At 40.5% G+C, this 21,156-nt stretch overlaps 1 protein-coding gene across 6 annotated transcripts in view; it reads left to right on the forward strand.

Annotated features, from left to right (window-relative positions):
* KLF7 (KLF transcription factor 7) overlaps positions 1–21,156 on the forward strand; it is a 386,441-nt gene that overhangs the window by 155,887 nt on the left and 209,398 nt on the right. For 3 of the 6 annotated variants that reach the window (XM_074364097.1, XM_074364099.1, XM_074364102.1), the window contains exon 5: positions 6,627–6,773. The exons of the other annotated variants lie outside the window; for them this stretch is intronic. Coding sequence is in view for 1 of the 3 variants with exons in the window: in XM_074364102.1 (XP_074220203.1) it covers positions 6,762–6,773 (12 nt within the window). In the remaining 2 variants the exon portion in view is untranslated. The remainder of the gene's footprint in view (positions 1–6,626; positions 6,774–21,156) is intronic. 6 annotated transcript variants of the gene reach the window in all.

The following is a 21,156-nucleotide window of genomic DNA, read 5'->3' on the forward strand; positions in this document are numbered from 1 at the left end:
GGGTCCTCATTGCACCCATAATCCTATGCTTCATTTCTCAAGAAGTTATTTAACTTTTTCACTGTTCTCAATCTGAACAACCTGGCTCATGATATTACCTCCTAATTCACGGAAAACGCATATCCAATCCAGCAACATCTTGCTTCTCTCATGTAGAAGGAGTGACAGCCACACTCTTCCTTACCCCCCAACTCCTCCTTTGTTCAGATCTAGCCCCTCTACTTGAGTTCTGAATTGCAGTCACTTCCACCCCCATCTCTTTAGGGGCTCACTCAATTAATCACCCTTTCCTCTACTAGGTGCTTTTAATCATTCTTTTTCTATTGGTTTCTTTTTCTCAGAATATGAATGCACTCATTTTTTTTCCCCATCTTAAAAAATATATATACAGCTTTCCCTGACCTAGAGTGTCTTAGCTAAGTCTCCTTTCCATAAACAGTCACGAGAATAGTTTATACTCATTACTTCTACTTCCTTATGTTTCATTTATTTCTTAACTTAGCTCAACCTTACTTCTGTCCTCACCACTCCCCAGGAAATGCTCTCCCCAAGATCATCTAGCATCTTCTAAACTCCAAATCCAATAGACTTTTTGTTAGGACTCAGATTGCTTGGGTTCTGGGGTAGTTGCTTAGGGTAAAATCATCCATGGGATCTCTGGCTCCTCTCTTTCTCTCACATCCCACATCTGATCCAACAGCAAATTCTGTCGGCTCTACTTTCAGAATCTTTCAGAATTCAACTACTTCTCACCGTCCCACTGCCACCTGGTCCAAGTTACGATCACTTCTTGTCTGGATGATTGCAGTGGTTTCTTAACTGATCTTCTAGCTCCTGCCCTCACCCTCCTCCATCCTAATATCAACCTACAGCCAAAGATTTTAGTGCTTAAATCAGGCCATGCTGTTTTCTCCTCAGCTCTCTGGTGACTTCCACTGCACTCTGAGTGAAAGTCTGAGTTCTTAGTAGAATCCACAGGACCCTTCAGGATCCTCCTCTGGTTCCTATCTGTTTTCATCTCCTACTGCTTCTCCTACCTCCCCAGAGTCAGGACAGCCTGAAGCAAGAGAGGTGCCTGGGGTGCAAAACTGAAGAAGGCTCCTACTCTCCGGGTCTTGAAACACTATGGACAACTTCTTTAAGCTCTCCTTTCCTTGCTGATGCTGCCCAGTTTTCCTTCAACTTCTTCAGCTTTCTTCTTAACTCCACCCTGACTCCCATCTAAGCAGAGTGGTATAGTCGTAGGATGGTCAGGTTTTGCTATGAGAATATGGAGTTAGAGTGCTTGAGTTCACTTTCTAGAACAATGTGGTCATAGACAGTTATTTAAACTTTCTAAGCCTCAATTTCCTCATTTGCAAAATTTAAATAATAGTATTAACCCCCTAGTGTTGTTGTCTGATTCAAATAAGTCATGTTAGCCTTTAGCACAATGCCTGGCATACAGCAAGTGCTCAGTAAATATTAGTTATTATAATAGTAACAACTAATATTACACCTGTGTGCATCCCTTTAAAGCCAACTGTCCTCTCTGGTAAACCAATAGAGTTTTTCCAGAACAATTGCAAAATAATTCTTGATACAAATCAAGTGATTTTGTCTCTAAAAGTAAAGAAGAGAATGACAAAGTTCGTATTTCCTTTCTCACAGGAAAAATGTTATGTGTCACACTTTGCTAAGGCTCTTGAAGAGCAAAGTTAATTAAAACATTATCCCCAAAAAGAAAGAGGAACAGGACGTTAGCAAGATTCCCTTATCAAATCGCATGTTGAAGTTACATAATATTAATGACATACAAGGTGGAAGAGAAATTATCATCACCTGTATGAGGACCAGCAAGATTTTTACTTGGCACATCAATGAGCTGAATCTTGGCCTATGTGCATATACATGTAAAGGTGAAGTGCTTGATAACTTTAAGTGATATTTTTCTGAAACTTCAGGCTCCTGGGAGAGAATTTTGTCTAGTTAACAATGGTTTCATGAGTCATCCTATGAGCCGAAGCCTTGGGTTTATACTGAGGGAGCACTAGCTGTGAGCTCAGCAGGGAGCACTAGCTGTGAGCTCAGCAGGGAGCTGGGCGTGTTCCTTCTGCCTGGACTCCTCTTCAGATTCCATCATGACAGCCTCCTCCGTGTCACTCGGGTGCCAGCACCATAATCACAGGAGTCAGAACTCCTCGCAGTCATTCTCGGTCTCATTATCTTGTTTTATTTTGACTGACAGCCAGCAGTCAGAGAAGGGGGTGTGGTCATCTGCTTTCTTTCTGCTCTTACTCTTCATATTTCTAAACTTGCATTCTGGCTCTTCAAGTGTAGAAGCTCAAGGCAGGACTTAGTAAATGCTCAGTGCTTTCTCTTTCTCTTCTGGACACTTCCCTGGCTTCTTTGGAGACACCACTGGTACTTTCTTACCTGGAGTTTCCTTAACATAAGTGGCTGAATTTCTACTGCGGCAGTGCATGGGAACCTTCATCCTGGCCCCATTGCCTACAACAACAACAACAAAAACCCCAAGCCAGCTTTCTTTTCCTGCTCTCCCAACCCATTTCCCATTTTCAGACAAGCTTGCGAAGCCCACCTTGCTGCTCTCAGATAGCCTCATTATATAAGTAATAAGCCTTTTTATACCCTTTTGGTGTGGTTGTTAGTGGACTTAACATTGGACCCAAATTTTGGGTGCAGGTCCATCTTGCAAGGGGACCACAAAATTGATGCAGCAAGCAGGTGACCATATTATTTTGTTGATAAGAATATAGCCATTCTAGTTCTCTTATGGCTGTTGTTTGCTTGATATATCTTTTTCCATCCTCTTACTTTCAATTTATTTGTATCTTTCAATCTAAGGTATGCCTCTTGTAAGTAGCAAATAGTTGGATCCTGTTTTTTGATTTTTAAATCCAGTCTGATAATCTCTTTTTTATGATTGACTTGTTTAATGTACTCACATTTAATGCTATCATTGATACAGTTGGACTTACAACTGACATTCTGATTTTTTTGTTCTTTGTGTCTCATATCTTTTTCTCCTTGTTTTTCTATATCTCCTTTATTACTTTCTTTAAAAAAAAAAAGACTTTATTTTTTAGAATACTTCTAGGCTTATAGAAAATTGAGAAGATAATAGAGTTCCCATATATGCTACCCCTAATTTTCCCTATTATTAACTTCTTACATTAGTATGGTACATTTGTCACAATTAAAGGATAAGCATTGATATTATTAATTAAATTCCATAGTTCATTCAGACTTTCTTAGTTTAAAAAATTGTGATAAAATATATATAACTTAAAAGTTACCATTTTAGTCACTTAAAATTTCACATTGTTGTGTACCATCCATCTTTTTCATCTTCCCAAACTGAAACTCTTACCTATTAAACACTAACTCCCCAACCTCTACTCTGCTCAGCCCCTGACCACCCTTTTGTTTTCTGCCTCTATGAATTTGACTAACTAGCTACCTCATATAAGTAGAATCATACAGTGTTTGTCTTTTTTGTGTCTGCCTTATTTCACTTAGCATCATGTCTTCAAAGTTCATCCATGTTGTAGCATATGTCAAAATTTCCTTCCTTTATTTTAAAAGGCTGGATAATATTCCATTTTATGGACATACCACATTTTGTTTATTCATCCATTGATGACCTGTTGGATTGTTTACACCTTTTGGCTATTGTGAGTATTGCTGCTATGAACATGGGTATACAAATATCTGAGTCTTTGCTTTTGATTCTTTTGGGTATATATCCCAGATTTCCTTAGTTTTTACTTAATGTTTTTTTTCTTCCAGGATCCCATCCATGATACAATATTACATTTAATTTTTGTATCTCCTTAGGTTCCTCTTGGCAGTGACAGTTTTTGGATTTCTCTTATTTTTGATGATTTTGATAGTTTTGAAGAATACTGGTCAAGTATATTATAGGATTCTCCTCCGTTGGAATTTGTCTAATATTTTTCTCATGATTAAACTGGTGTTGTGAGCTTTGTCGAGGAGAACCATAGAGGTCAAGTGCCATTTTCATTACATCGTATCAAGGGCATGTACTATTAGTATGACTTATCACTGTTGATATTGACTTTGATCATCTTTCTGAGATAATGTTTTTCAGGTTTATCCACCATAAAGTTACTCTCACCCACCCCCATCTTCCATACTGACTCTTTGGAAGGAAGTTACTGTGAGCAGTCTGAACTTAAGGAGTGGGAAGTTATGGCTCCCTTATTAAGCACAGAATATCTACAAAAATTATTTGAAATTCTCCCACCAGGAGATTTGTCTCTTCTGCTCTATTTATTTATTCAATCATTTTTTCTATCAGTATGGACACATGAATATTTATTTTATACTGTGGGCTATAATCCAATACTATTGTATTTATTTATTTTGCTCAAATTGCTTCAACCTTGGCCACCGGGAGCTCTTTCAGTTGGCTCCTGTACCCCTTTGGCATATCCCTATCAGTGTAGCGTTTTAATTTTTTTTTCAGCATTTTGTTATTTTGTGTCATTACAAGGTGCTCCAGGCTCATCTTATATACTTCTTGCCCCTGTCCTAGATTCAATCATCCCTCCGAGGAAATCCTGTTTCCTTTTATTGGAGAATGGTATTCAAAATCAAGATCTGGGTGCTAGGTGTGCCTATGAGTGCAGTTTTGCATGTCTCATAATTTTTTTGGAAACTGGACATTTTGGTAGTATAATAGAGCAACTCTAGATACTGATTCCCTCGTCTACTCCCCAGAAGTGGTGGTGGTTGTTGGCTTTGTCAGTTGTTTATTTGTTTAGTGACTTGGCTGAACTAATCCTGTAACATTTATTTCTCCCATAGCCCCTGTTATCATGCTTACATTTTTTCCCTTTGTTTTGTCTATTAGCCTGGCTAAGTAAGGGTCATCTCTGGGTCTGGGTTGGCATTGGCCACTTATTGATCAAAGGTGGTACTTAGCCTCCTTAGCCAATTAGGTTCTTTTCTCTATACATTTGGATGTGTATATTGGTTCGCGGTTGCTATTATAGTTCTGGAAATTTGTGTTTACTGCCCCGTGTTCAGTCGAGGACTTGCAGCTTGGAGGTTGTATCTCTCATGGTACCCAAGAGGGCTCAGCCTTGGGCATGCCCATAACCTGCCAATTTGCCAGGGGTAAGTGGGATTTTAGTTTTAAACCTAGGAGTTACCCTGGGTCAGAACACCTTAGCGTTCACAGTTTGGTCAGGGGCTGTGTTTAAGCCCCTTGTGCCAGCAAGGCTTCCAGCCAGGGCAGACTCATCCCAGGAGGGCTTTTCCCAGCTGCTCTTTTCCCAGTTTTCTCTGTTAAACTTCTGGCTGCTCCGCTGTTTTGCTTGTCTCCTGGAGCTATCATTCTCCTCTTAATTACTCTCTTCCAGGATCTCCAATGTTTTCAACAACACCCTTAAGCATGGAGTTCTCTACTCTCTGTTCCAAACAGCCCCCTCAGGCAGAGCTTCAGAACTCTTCATCCTTCGGGTCTGCCAGCCCCACTCCCCGGACCTCACGCTGCTGCACCAGAGCTAGGAGTTATACTCCAGTTCAATCGGGGGCACTGGTCGGTGGGGGCAGTGCCAGCCCTAGTCTTCTCAGCTCACCCTTCCCCAAATGGAACCTCCTGATGGAGCTGGGGCAAGTGTGATCAGGGCCCCAGTACTTGTCATGGGCTACAACTGGTGCAGGACTGGGGAAGAGAGCCCCAACCTCTAGGCCATTCCAGCTAGAAAGAGTGCTTCTGCAACACTAGGCTGAGGGCAGTGGGGGTGGGAGGGGAAAGAGAAATATTGCTGGCCATGTACCCCTCCTGGGGTGATATCATAGCCCCAGGCTGTGCACTTCGGGGAGAGGAGGCACCTATCTTCTTAGCTGCACATGCCCAGGATATGGGAGTTAAAGGAGCAGGTCAAGGCTGACATGCCACAGATGCTTGTTGTTCTTATGAAACTTGGTAAATTATGTTAGGGAGGGTCCCCTGAAAGTCCCACCCATCCTAGTTTAACATCCTTTTACATCAACAGTATGTTCCCCTACCATGAAATCTAGAGACAGTCTTCTACTATTTTGATGTTGCTGATACCACGGATTGCTTGGTGGGGAGGTGGGGGTTGAGGATCAAAGAGAATATGAGAGCTATAGGAGGGCTCAGGAAGGAACTGGCCTGACTATCAGTGGGGAAGGAAACAGGTTTTATTTTTGTCAGTGGCCTCTGATTATAATTCACGTTGATGATCATCACCCTGGTCTTCTTACTATGTTCATTCCAGCCTTCTGGGGATCCTGATATAGCCATCTGATATTTCCTTAGGCATCTGAACTAATATCAGCTTCAAGTAGCATCAGTTCACTGTGAGGAGAGAAAATGCACTTTAATTGCAGCAGGAGGAATTTGGGCTAAATGTGAGGAGATAGTCCCTGATCAAAAGTGTCAGCCTGAGAGGCCTTTTTCAAGTGTAAATCAGATCATGCCACTCTCCTGCTTTAAGCCCTCCAATGGCTGCCCAATACAATTAGAATAAAGTCCAGTCGCCTAACCAAAACCTGCACTTCATTTCTCTCTGTGTCATTCACCATGCTTCAGTAACTCATGTTTTCTTTCTGTCCTTCAAATCCACCAGGCTTGCTCCTGCCCTAGGACCTTTGTATTAGCTGGGTCCTCTGCCTGGAATGCCCTTGCTCAGATCTCCACGTGGGTGGCTCTGATCAACAGTCTCAGTTCCAAGTTCACCTTCTCAGAGAGGCCTTTCTGAACCATGATATCTAAGGTAGGTTCCCCTCACTCCCAGTCCTCATTGCTCACTATTCGTAATAAATCCCAGGAGGCAGGAATCTTGACTTTCTTATGCTCTTTAGTATCTTCTAAGTACCCAGGACAGTGCTTGCCATCCAGTGGGAATCTAATAAATCCGAAGAGTAAAAGGAAGAATGAAAACATGGGTGGAATGAAAGTCCACAGTTTTCTTTTTAGATCTTAAAGAAAAGAGTAAAATGCTCTCTTGATGAGGTGTCTCAGAAGAGGAGCCCGGATGAGATTCTATGTTGAGGTCTTGTAAGGTGGGGCTTCATTTTGCTAGAAGAGTGCTTTATAGAAAGGGGCAGACTGAAGTGTTTTCCAGGGGCATAAATCCTCCAAACGAAAACAATTCAAAACACACTCAGTAGTTTGGGTCCTGGTTTTTAGTTCCACTTTGGCCCCGACTGAAATAATTCCACGTGTACTTGTGCCCTATTTTGTTAGAGCACCCAGGGACAGGCACAGGAAGAGTGATAGCGCCACTGTTGACCTCCTCTACTTGTGACTGCAATAACTTTGAATATTATGACTCACGGAAGACACAGAAACCCCAAATAATGCTGGCTTTGCCAATTTAAACAAATCCTGGCTCCTTTCTATTTCATCAATCAAATGAATGTCCTCTCCCTTACCCCAGTGATTAAACCAAGTATTTGGTTCCAAGATGTATTTTCTTTATCAATTATTGTGCTGAGAGATTCTTTCATCTTGGATTTAGAAACAAATCTTCTTATGAGAAACACAGAAGGATGACCCCAGTTTTAACAGGTCTAGGACTTTGAAATCTGTATTACAGAAGGGTATGAGAACACAATATTTAATCAGGGGTGGTGAGGGAGAATTGTACGGGCCCTGTCTGATAAATAATAAACCAGGTACGTTCCATACATGAAATACTGTGTACCTGGTCTGTTTGCTCATCAAATTCTTAGCAAAGATTACGCGTAAAGAATAATATTACACATTTCCTTTGGAATGGTGACCAAGAGGACAGAGAAATATATAACGCACCAAATAGGGTATAGAGGCCAGATTTTAAGATATGCCCTCTTCCTCCAACCAGTCCCCGATTCCTGAAGTAGAAATGTGAATTCTCAAATGTTCAAATTGTTGATAGCTTCAGAAGTTCACACAGGAAAATCAGCATTTCAAAAGTTCTTTTATAATGACAATTTTCAAACATACAAAATTGTTGAAAGGATAGTACAATTATTTACCCACATACCAACCACCTAGATTCCACAATTGTTAATATTTTACTGATCATTTGGATTAATACTTCATATTTAAGTACTTCAGTATTCATCCCCTAAAGAACATCCTTCACTATAATCACATTTAGGACCATTAACAGTAATTCTAATATCATCTAATAGTTAAATTCAAATTTCCCCAGTAGTCCCTGAAATATCTTTTATATCTGTTATTTTTCAAATGAGGATTCATCCAAAGTCATGCATTGCATTTGGTGTTTCTGGTCTTTTAGTCTGGGACTGCTCCCACCTCCTATTTTTTTTTTTTTTTCTATGACATTACTTTTTGAGAGACTAGGCCAGTTATCTTGTAGAATTTCCCACTATCTGGATTTTTCTTATTGTTCTATTGTGGTATTATTTATTTTTTTCTCTATCCCTTATACTTCTTGTATACTGGAAATTAGGTCAAAGGCTTAGTTCCATCCAGGTTAAGCATTTTCATCAAGAGTTCTTCAAAAGCAATCCATACTGCATCACAGCAGGAAGCATGTAAGGTTAGAATATTCTGCTACTACTGATACTAACTTTTAAAGTTCTTTAACTTCAGTTTTCTTCTAGAGAAGAAGAGAGCAGAGAGCTCTTCTGTACTAAAATTTTGGACAGCAGAGAGCTCTTCTGTACTAAAATTAAGGTGACTTGCAGCTTACAAAATAGAGACAAGCAACGGTTTGCAGAAATAGTCTAAAATATTGACTCATTAGCCATTGTTCCATCATTGATGAGGGAGACGCAACTGGATGTCAAAGGGACTTGAGAAATAGTTGAGGTCAGACTACCTCTCCCCAGGAGGATGAGCGAGCTCCCATGTGGCCTGGATCCTGGCAGTAACTTCATGGAAGTGGACTTGGAGGCCTGGATGACACCAGGTAAAGGGTTAAGAAAGTTGGCAGTAGAGTTTAGTCACCTGTCCCCACTGCTGTTCCTCTAAATTTTAGGAAAACCTCCAGGGAAATAATTAAACAGCCCAAGTGGAAATTCTGGCCCTAATGCTTATGCTGCTTTATTTCAAATGCAACGACTTTACATTTATCTATTTGATTTAAAAAATTGGTTCCTGCTTTAAAAAGCTTCGGGGCAACAGAACAGTAAAATTGTCCAATAAGATACTTAAATCAATTGACAGCACTACATTTAAAAACATAGTGTATCACAAAACAACGTAAATGCCAAGGCCAGTATGAGATTCCCTTTGCCTACACACATTTTTAAAGGCAGGCTTTACACTGGATTTAAACATGTGTACACTGGGGCCTGGTTGAACCAGTGAAAGCAGATGGCATGATGGAAAAGCTTTCCCGATTTTGATGGGCAAGGTGGGGGCTAGTAGCACACTCAAAAATACCATCAAAGCTAAGCTTTTCCTCTTGTTTGGGAGCTGGGCACTGGGCTAAGAGACCCACATTCCTTGCACAATTTAATTGTCACAACAAACCTGTGAAGGAACTGTTACTATTATCCTCATTTCACAGGTGAGTAAACAGAGGCACAGACTGAGACACAAAGAGGTTAAGCAAACTTTATGTTACTGTTTTATGTTAAAGCTGGTGTTTGAACCCAGATTGGTTCTAGAGGCTGTACTTTTAATTTTTAAAACTTCTTCTCTAAACTGACTGCTTTCATTCATTCAGTCACCTATTTAATGAATAATACGTGTGTGTGTGTGCACGCACATGTGCATGCATCCTACTATGTGCCTAGCATTTCATTTTACTAGGCTCTGGAATGAAATAAAAATCTAAAACGCATGGGGCTCCTCAGTTTGGGCTGACATCAATTCAGGCTAACCCTAATAGTAAGGGTCTTGGATTTGTAGATAAAACCTGATGAGGGGCCTCGTGTCAACAAGTTATTGCTAATGGAGGCTTTTCAGGTTAGGAAATCTTTCTGTTCTGACCACTACATGGACTCTGTGCTGTTAACATTTACTGGCATGTTGGAAGTCTGTTAATATTGATCACTGTGTAGGCAATATACCAGCACAAGAATGGGCTCAAGGAACTGGATGCTATAAGAAAAGAGTGATGGAGGGAGAATCAAGAGGCAAGAGGTTTACACAAAAAATATCTCCCATCTGGATTGCTCATATTTGCTGTGTTTTCTTTCAATAACAGAAACTAAACATTGCAAGAAAAAAAAACGCACTTTAACAGAGTACATTTATGTTCCTATTTTGGACAGAAGGACTTTTATGAGGAGATAAAGTGGCTTATTCAGAGATGGGCTGTTTCAACAATAACAGTGCAAACAGGAAAGACTTCATTTGCACAGTCTGGTTGAAAGCTTATCAAACTTATACAAGTGCAGAGACTGAGATAGAAACATACTTGAATTTTTTTTTAAAAGACCAATAAAACAACACTTTTCATTGGGGCTTTATAGTTGTCAAATCACTTTCAGATACTTTGTCAGAAGTACCTTACGTGTATCCTTTCATCCTCACTGGACTCTCCCATTCTCGCTCACACCGCGGCCTCTCAGCTAGTTGTTCTGAGCAGCTGCCCCTCCTGAAGCTACGGGGCTGCAGGCTTTCACCACCTGTGGTCACCCTGCCACAGGAGTGGAGCCTCGGGCCCTTCAGGCCACCTTCCAATGTGGATGAAGTATCATACTAAAGGACATAGCTGTAGACTTCCTGCGTGCTTTCAAGGGGGTGGGAAATGGGGCAATCTGGAATTATGGGGCAGTAAATTCTCCAGTGGGTCAATATTTATCAGTGTTCCATCTTTCCTTGATGGATTGCTTCAAAGTTTAGTTTCTCCATAGATATCTTGCATGGTCCTGTGAATACTCCTGTCAAATGACTGGTTGTGACCCTTTGTGGCTTCAGATGAAGCACTGGTCAGTGTGATAACTCATCATTTCATTCTTTCCCATTCTTATCTCTTTTCCTTTCTTCTTTTCTTTTTTTGTTGGTGGGAAAGGAAAGGCTGTTTAATCAGTAGGCCAGCTCCCTGGGAAGATAGTTGACTAATATCCCAAAGGGAACAAAGGTTTTAAGGGAAGGGATTTACAATGTTAGTTTCAGGTGTATAGCAAAGTAATTCAGTTATACATATACATACATATATATCTATTTTCTTTTCAGATTCTTTTCCATTATATGTCATTATAAGAAATTGAATATAGTTCCCTGTGCTATACAGTAGGTCCTTGTTGTTTATCTATTTTATATATCATAATGTGTGTCTGTTAATCCCCAGTCCTCATCTCTTTTCCTTTTGCCTTCAGTCTGGATGCCCTGTGATTGTACTTTCCAAATAAAACCATACCAGTTCTTAATCCTTGCCTCAGGCTCTGTATTTTAGGAAACTGGGTCTCATACACATATTTATTTCAGACTCTCTCCAACACTTTGAAGTAGACAAAAATATTAGTGTTAGTCATACTTCAAAGATGAGAGAACTGAGGCTCAGAAAGTGATTAGCCTGAGATTACATTCATTCATTTGTTCATTAATTAATTCATTCATTTAACAGACATTTCTCAAGCACCTTCTGTGTGCTGATGGAGTCTAAGACAGACAAGGTTTCTGTCTTCACAGAACTTAATTTGCAGTTAGAGGAGACAGATGGCTCATAAGTACCACGAATGTCTGCTAAATGAATGAATTAATGAACAAATGAAAGATTCTTATCTTTCTCATGGTACCTACTTAGATTAAAAAAATATCAAATTTCAAATTATTTCCCCCTAAAACCCTTTTTGGGATGACATTGCTTTATTGTTGTCGTATACTTATGCTTTATGTACCCATTGAATAATCCAGTATTTGTTCAGAGCCAAATGCTTAGTAGACTCCAGGCACTTTTAGGACAATATAAGAAGAAGGAACAACAAATACAAAGACAATGAAATATAAACAAGGCTGGGTGACTTCAGAAACATAAAGAAGGCTTGTGTGACTGGGAAGTCAGGGTGAGATGGAGAGAGGTATGGGATGGGGTCAGAGAGATGAGCAATAGCCAGGTCATGCAGAGTTCTGAATATGGGTTGTGATTTTATTATAAGGGCAGTCCGAAGCCACAGGAGGATTTTAAGTGATATGATTAACACGATTGCTAAGTGGTAATTCTAAGTTTAGAACACAGGCCTTCTGACTCCTGGACCTAAGGACTTCTACACAAAGCAGGTGTCAGAGTTGGGACTAGAAGCTAAACTCTGAGGCTCCCATCCTCTGATGGAGTGAAACCAGCTCCAAAATGGCAGCTCAGACATGAGGCCTTCCGATTATGCAGTAATATATCTGCAGTGGCACCCGTTCTCCTGAAATAGGTGAAAAGACAGACTCCTGGAGTCACTTCCACTGAAATGGGCCTTTACTGTTCCATCTATAGATTGGGAATAATATAACCTCTCATCCAATAGGAAGATGGAGGACCAGAGACCTTGGGAGCAGGGAGCATGTGACCTTGGGCTGCTGAGAATCACCTGTGGTTCAAATAGTCTGCATAATCCAGGCATCATATCGACAGTGTCTGTTCTGCTCATTTAATAAGTGAAAATTATGACATTGCCTTGTCTGGTGTAAAAGATCTGGGTGATTATGTTCAGTGACAAGAGAGGTGTCAGCATGGGTTTCATATTGTTTTGAACATCATCCAGAAAAGTCACAGGCGAGATAGGTAAATGCATCCTGATTAGTGAAGTTTTGTTTTGTTGTTTTTGCGCAAAAGGGATGATGGATTTTGCCACGTGGGGTCCCTTTGCAAGGGATTCTGTGATCCTCAATAAATCAGTACGGGAATGCAAATGTTGGGGTCACTGTTCTGCAGAGAATTCGGGTCTTACCCATAGGCTTGAAGCTTGGCTCCCCTTTCCCTCCCAACTTGCATTTTCTTAACAGAGAACTCAGCCTGGAGACACAGCTCCCCTTTTCTCTGGGATGCGTCCCTCCAGGGACTGTGGGCCACGCAGTCCTCAAGCCTTCATTAACACGCGAAACCTGTGCCCATCCCTCATGAGTCCCCACTGCAGACACCCCTTAATCCTCAGCCTGTTCTTTCTTCTGGCTCTGCGGCTCTCAATTCAGTAGTTTGTCTTGACAGCAGAGGGACTGTTCTGCTCTAGCTGACCACTAAGTGACATTTTGATGTTATTAATGTGTATTCATCTGCCCCCTTTCTTCTCCCAAAAGGAGCAAAGGAGACAAACATTACAGAATAGAGATGAGGGGCCTGAACAGGCGATCATGTGGGTGGGGGGAAGGGACAGAGGAAATTGAAATAGTGGTGAGCTCGATGGAGCTGAGGAAGCGGAGGAGGCTCCAAGGAAAGCTGGTAAACAACAGGGTTTGTGCATCGTGCATCGCAGAATCACACCTTCTCTGAGTCCACTGTTTCACCAGCCTGCCCCCACCAGCCCGGCGCCTCTTAGCAATTCCCCAGCTGTCAGCTCCCTACCTGCCTGGCTCGAGCTGCTCGGCTCAGAGCTGCTCCCCTGGGCCTCTCGCTGGCTTGTCAGTGGGCTGCGTCAGCATCACGCCACACTGTCTCCCGTTGGCCCGGTGATCAACGCCTGACGGGCCAGCCCTCTCTCCCCTCTCAGCTTGGGCCAATGGGAGTCAGGGGAAGGTTTTGGTTACAAATGAAAATAAAATAAATAAGTCATACTCCTGCACTCAGGAGTCTGGGAGAAACATCTTCATGGCCTCGTAAATCTGTCCTTTTAAATTTGTCCTTCTCCTTCTAGGTGCCCCTCCCAACCCCCTGCATATATTTGGCTGCCCTTACAGCGCAGGGGATGCAGAATGAGAGCCTTGGACTTAGGCTACGTGTCCGTAACACCCTGACTCCCGCACGAACCCTCCCAAAGGCATTTGTGCTGTGTGTGTGTGTGTGTGTGTGTGTGTGTGTGTGTGTGTGTGTGTGTGTGTGTGTAAAAGAGCCAGCCAGATAGAATCCAGGCCAGTGACTGCCTGTTCCCACCCCTACTCCTCTGACCTTTGTGACAGGTCACCCAGCCTCCTCCCAAGTCCCCTCTTTGGGGGTAGCTAAATTACTCCCAAATCATCAGGGGGTTTTGATGATTAAATGTAATACTCTATTTTAAGATGCCTAGCAGTTTTTCTTAAATACATACTGGACATTTTATTAAAGCTTGTTGACTTTGAATGTTTTGCTTAAGACTTTGTCATCTGTTTAAAAGACGCATGTCTTAAGGCAGGAGATGCTATTAATTTAATACACCTGAATGTGAATAACAGTGTCCAAAAGTTGGTCCTCTGAGAGGATCAGGGGAGAGAGCCAGAGGTCTCAAAGGCACCAGGGGGATGACATGGGTGAGGGGCCAAGGGCTATAAGCTGGAAAAAGCCCTAGACCCCTTTGCTGGCTTGCCTAGGATTTCCAAGTTCATTTCATGAGGAGGAATCACCCCACTCGTCAGAGGGGGTGTCCTCTGAGCAGATGGGGTAGTGGTAGGAGGAAAGCAGAGTCACAGAGGCCAAAGGATTAGAAGGGAAAGAAAGCAAGAGGGTGGCTGCTTGGGCAACTAATACTCAGTGCAGGGGACCCCTCCCCAAAGGATCAGCTTTAAAGTCTTTTTACTTTAGACTAGGGTGGACAGTCCTCCTTGACCACTGCTGTCCCACTCTCCTTTCCCTCCCTCATTTCAAAGTATAATGTATGTAGGGAGTGGAGTTGTGCCTTCCATCAACTATGGCCATAGGGGTCAACTTGCTGGTATCCTGAGCTGTTGAGGGCCCAGGAGGGATTTGTATGTGATATGTTATGGGGTTAAGAAGGAGGAAGAGACTGGGAAAGAGTTAGGTTTAAGGAAAAGTTGCCCAACTTCTGCCAAATGGAAACACTGGAGGCACTGCATGGCAATGAGGCTGCAAAGATGGAGTCATGGCAATTCAAGAGAGATGTCTGCTGTCACATAATTATTATCCAGGAAGAGTTCAGTGTTCAGAGCCATGTACATTTCTATCTTTGAGTTTGTTGTATCTGTTTCCCCTGCATGGTTGCCATGCTGAGGTGGCAGTAAAGTTTTTATAGACTGGGTTTTGGTGGGTAGAGTAGTTTCCATATTGGGTTGGGGGCCAAGATTGGAAAGGTGGCATCACAGAGACTCTGGTGCCATGTAGAGGTAGGTTTGCCACAAACCTGGTGAAGTTTAATGTGTAGAGTCCCTCATTTGCATAGGGCTCTGTCCATGGCGCTGAGGTTGGCCTGAGATGTTCACACTGGGGTGTAGTCTTCTCTTGGGAGGACAGACACAGGACAAGGTCTAGGTAGGCCCTGTTTGAACAAGAAATTCTAGAGTCCCATATACCTGGAGTGGAAGGCATGGGCTTTAAGTACACATCTCTTTGATTCCATAGATTTTTTTGTCCTGTGTAGAGGGACAGAAAGGGAGGAAGAGCAGAGGGTAGCCTGCAAAGCACAGATTCCTTCTAGCTTGGTTTCAGGGAGTTTCTGATGCTATCCCAATAAGATGCCTAGATTTGGGAGTGCATGTGTATACAGGGAGTAAAAATATTTCAAATGTGCCGAGCCAGAAGCTAGTCCATGGAAAATTCTTCCAAATCCTAAAGCTCATATGTATGAAAGAAACTTGATAAAGATTTCCCCAAATTTGACAACCATCCTAGCAGTTTACATGACAATACCAGTAATGACTTCTGGAACTCAAAAAGCTTTCCCAATCTATTAATAATAAAAGGCAAATTTTGACCAACAGTGCTAGAGGAAAGACTGAATTATTTTCTCTGTAGGATATGACAAAATCATTGTCATGTGAAGAAGTCATCAAAGAGCAAGCAGCCAAAAATGTGGGGGGAAAATGTTATAGAAGCATATCAGGAAGTTAATTAATGAAAATATTACTTCTTTGTATTTGTGATATATGTTGTATTTATACACTGATTTTTAAAAATTAGATGTGTTCTATTTCTTCATTCTAAATAAACTGATTTTTTAAAATCTAATTTTGACCTTAAGTAGTTTAGCATTTTTTTCCCAGAGGGGCTTCTAAGTTTTATAAACTTCAGCCCCCACAGAACCTGTACTAAACCCCTGTTACCCTCCTTTTTTTCTTGGTAACAGTTTTTAATGCCCCTTATTACTGCAGCTGAGAATGAGAAGAAATTATTTTAACCACTTCATGTCCTCAGTGGATTGGGCTATAAAGACTAAGCCCATTTTTAATAATGTTTATGATGTTACCATATTTATAATGTTTGGGAAGTTTACCAAACTTGCAGTATCATATGATCTTAGGTAAGCCACTGAACATTTTGGATTTTGGATTCTTCATCTACAAAGTAAGAGGGGCAAACAAAATGTTTTCTAGTTTTCTCTCAAGTACTAATGTTCTGTGGCTGTCCCACTGAAGACTGAACTCAGCATTAACAGTTGGAGGTAGAGGACAGCCCAATGTCAGCTGAGGACTATCGGTGTTAATTATCATCCACAGCAATAGCTAGGTCCCCAATGTCTTCCCTAAACAGCCTCCAGTTGCACAGCTTCTCCCCACATCCCACCTCCACAAAGGCGTGGCTCACAATTTACACAACATATGTGCTTTTGCAAACTCATATTTTTCTTTTTTTTTATTGAAGTATAATCATTTTACAATGTTGTATCAATTTCTGGTGTACAGCATAATGTTTTAGTCATATGCATACATTCCTTTTCATATTGTTTTTCATTACGGGTTACCACAAGATATTGAATATAGTTCCCTGTGCTATACAATATAAACTTATTTATCTATTTTAAACATAGTAGTTAGTATCTGCAAATCTTGAACCCCCAATTTATCCCTTCCAACTCCTGTTTTCCCCCCTGGTAACCGTAAGTTTGTTCTCTATGTCTGTGAGTCTGTTTATGTTTTATTTTTCTGATTCAGAGTACATAATGGATATGCTGGGGAGGACTTTAAGAAAGAAAATCTATCATGAAGTTCTTATTGACAAACGTAACTTTATAAAAAGATTCTTCAAGTGGATTCCATCCATGTAAAGATATTCATACCTTATATATAATTTCTTAAATTTTGTATATTCAGATTTAAGTCATATGAAGCCACATTAGCAACAGCTAAAGTGACAAATAGGAGAATGAGTTTTGGTCTCAGAATGGGGACAATGGGATAAGATGGAGAGGCCTGAGGTCTGGAAGTGGAGTCTGTGGGTAGAAAAGGGCCCCATTTCCCCCAGATGTCTGGGTGATGCCGAACGGAAAGACAGCTCTTGGAATGTGTCTCTGGTGCCACACTTACTCCTACTTGGACTACAAAATCTTCTTGTATCAGAAATATGACCAGGACAATTCCACACATTACTGTAAATGGATCTGTTTCTACGTGTTGTGTATAGTATGTTCAGAACCCATAAACATGCATTTATGTCCCTACCAGAAATATCCACACGGTGATGCAGCTGAAAGACTTCTGCCCAAAGGAGCCTCCATCTCCAGCTCTAACAAACAAACTGCTCTGACTCCTTGAACTTATCCAACATGCATTTCCCCCTCTTCTTACACTATCCCTGGGAAACTGTTTCTGTGCTCTCCCTGCCCCCACCCCCTTAAAATGCACACTGTCTGGGTGCATATGTTATTCTGAAGCAATAATGGCTCTGAGTACACATTTCTTAATTCTTTCTGCTGTGTCACTGTCTCACTGGATCAATACTTGGCACGGGAAGTGCTAACTCGGAGTGAAGCCTGCTTCCTCCTTCCTCTTGCAGAACAGCAGGGTCTCCCTGGAGTGTGGCTGACACTTGTGCATTTACCATTTTTCTTTTCCTTCTGTTTCTGTCTTCCTTCACCAGCTGAGGCTGACCCTGCTTTTAAGGATGGATTTAAGGATGGAGGACTTAGATCTTAATTATTTTTCTTTTATCTCTGTGCAAGGTTTTATTTTAAAATGAGGAAATTACCTGTTTACTTTAGCTCTCATCCCATTGCCCAAGCAGTGTTGTGTGAAGTTTAAGTACATGGATCTGGAGAAAGACTTCCTGGGTTCCAGTATTTCCTATCCGTGTGTCCTGGGGCAAGTCATTTAACCTGTTTAAGTCGTAATTTCATAATTTGGAAAATGAGGACTAAAAATGTCCTAAAACATTTCCCAAAGTACGTGTGACCTGCAGGGACACTAGTCCAGTGGGAAGTGTCAGGAGAGAAGATGTCTGTGGCTATCTGTATCCCCTCTCCTGCTTTGTGAGGAGTGGACACTTGTGAAGAATTGTCTGGTGGAGAGAAAAGTGACAATTTGGGATCTGGAGAGGGTTGTTGAGGGTCCTGTGATTTCTTTGTACCTTTACCCTTTCCTGTACAGAGATCTTCTAGGAAACCTGCTTCCTATACAACGTCCCTACCTGGACCTTTCCACCTGTCAGACGGTCCCTTCCCTCTTCTCAAGTCACTCTTCTCTAACCTCCTAATATTTGTGGGTAAGGCTCAGCTTTATCTGGCCACAGGATTTGCTGCTAACCTCTGCCACGTTGTTTTCTACTTCTTACCCCCTTTTTAAGGATGTCCTACAGTGTGATGCCTCCTCCCTTGTCCTTTCCAGCAGCATCTCACACCCCTCTCCACAAAGGTCATAGTAAATTCAGTCATCTTAAGCTAACTCCTAGAATTAAGAAGTTGAGAGGGCAGTAATTCTTTTTTTTTTTTTTAATTTAAATAAATGTTTTATTTTAAGATATTTTTAGATTTACAGAAAAGTTTCAAAGGTAGTATAGAGAGTTCCTACATACCTCTCATCCAGCTTCACCTGTTGCTAACATCTTACATTATTATGCTGGTTCCAAATAAAGAAACAGCATTGGCACATTACATTACTATTATTTAAACTGCATGTTTTCTGTAGGTGTCTTCATTTTTTTTCCATGTTGTGTCCTTCCTGTTCCAGAATCCCATCCAGGATATGACATTATACCAGTCATTGTGTCTCCTTAGCCTCGCCTGGTCTGTGACAGTGTCTCGAAGTTTCTTGTATTTGACGATCTTGACAGTTCTGAGGAGTGCTGGTTGAATATTTTGTAGAATGTTACTCAGTTTTTTTTTTCATAACAGCTTTATTGAGACATGGTATTTACATACCATAGAATTTACCCAATAAAGTATACATTTTTTTTTTACTATATTCACAGGTATGTGGAAACATCACCACAGTCAATTTTAGAATATTTTCATCACCTCAAAAAGAAATGCCATGTCCTTTAGCTATCAGCCCCCACTTCCTGCACCATATCTCCACTCTCCCTAATCCTAAGCACCTAATCTGCTTTCTATCATTATAGATGTTCCTATTCTGGACATTTCATATAATTAGAATTATATAGTAAGTGGTCTTTTGTGATTGGCTTCTTTCATTTAGCATAATGTTTTTAAGGTTCATCCACATTGTAGAAAGTATCAATACTTTTATGGTTAAATGATAATTCTGCTGTGTGGTTATACCATATTTTATTTATCTGTTCATCTGTTGATGGACATGTGAGTTGTTTCCACATTTTGGATATTATGAATAATGCTACTATAAACATTTACATTCAAGTTTTTGTGTGGTTATATATTTCATTTCTCTTGGGTGTATACCTAGGAACAGAATGCTTGGGTCGTATGGTTACTCTTGTTTAACCATTTGAGGAAGTGCTGGGCTGTTTTCCAAAGGGGTTGCACTGTTTTAAACTCCCACTATCAATGAATGTATGAGGATTCCAGTTTATCTATATTTTCACTAGCATTTGTCGTTACCTAATTTTTTGATTCTAGTCATCCTAGTGTAAGGTGGTGTCTCGTGGTTTTGATTTGCATTTCTCTACTGACTAACGGTGTTGAGTATCTTCTCATGTGCTTATTGACCATTTGTATATCTTCTTTCCTTTGCCTTTGATTTTAAAATTGGGTAATTTGTCTTTTTATTGGTGAGTTATAAGAGTTCTTTATATATTCTGGATACAAGTTTGTTATCAGATATATGATTTGCAAATATTTTCTTCCATTCTGTGGGTTGCTATTTTACTTTCTTAATGGTGTCCTTTGAAGCATAAATGTTTTAAATTTTGATGAAGTCCAGTTTACCTATTTTTTCTTTTGTAGCTCATAATTTTGATGTCATATTTTAGAATCCATTGCCAAATCTGAAGTCATGCAGATTTACTCCTGTATTTTCTCCTAAAATTTTACAATTTTAGTTTTTACATTTAAATCTTTGATTCAGTTTTTGTTAACTTTTGTGAAGGTGTAAGGTAAGGAGACTGTTTCATCCTTTTGCATGTGGCTCTTCAGTTGTCTCAACACCTCTTATTTAATGACTAATCTTTCTTTATTGAATGGTCTTGAAACCCTTGGCAAAAGTCAGTTGACCAAAGACACGTGGGTTTTTTTCCGGACTTTCAATTCTATTCCATTGATTTCTGTGTCTATCCATATGTCAGTATCACACCTTTTAAAAAAATTTTCTTTTTAAAAATGTTTTTTTACTTTGTTACTTTTTTTTTTTTTTTGTGGTGGGGAGGTAATTAGGTTTGTTTATTTATACTTATTTATTTTAATGGAGGGATTGAGGATTGAACTCAGGACCTCATGCATTGCATGCTAAGCATGTGATCTACCACTGAGCTATATCCCAACCCTGACCGGTATCACACCTTTTTAATTACCGTTGCTTTGTAGTAAGTAAGTTTTGGAATTGAAGAATGTGAGTCCTCTAATCTTATTATTTTTGAGATTGATTTAGCTATTCTGTTCTCTTCTATATGAACTTTAGGATCAGCCTGTCAATTTTTGGAAGAAAGGCAGATGGGATTCTGATAGGGTATAAATTACATTGTAACTCTAGATCACCTTGGGGAGTAATTTTATTGTGCTAGTATTAGCAAATATATTACTTTTCTATATGTTAGAGGCCCACTGATACATTGTATGTTTTATAGAATTGAGTTTAAATTCAGTTAAGAGAAGAAAGGACAGGAAATATGCATTTATAGTGTCCTTTAAAATTAAATAATTACTTTTACCAGTGCTCCTTATTTTCTAGTGTGGATTCAAATTATTGGCTACGGTCATTTGGTTTCAGCCTAAAGAATTTTCTTTAGTATTTCTTGTAAAGCAATTCTGCTAGCAAGAAATTCTCTGTTTTTC

The sequence above is a fragment of the Camelus bactrianus genome, chromosome 5, assembly GCF_048773025.1.
Source record: "Camelus bactrianus isolate YW-2024 breed Bactrian camel chromosome 5, ASM4877302v1, whole genome shotgun sequence".
NCBI lineage: Eukaryota > Metazoa > Chordata > Mammalia > Artiodactyla > Camelidae > Camelus > Camelus bactrianus.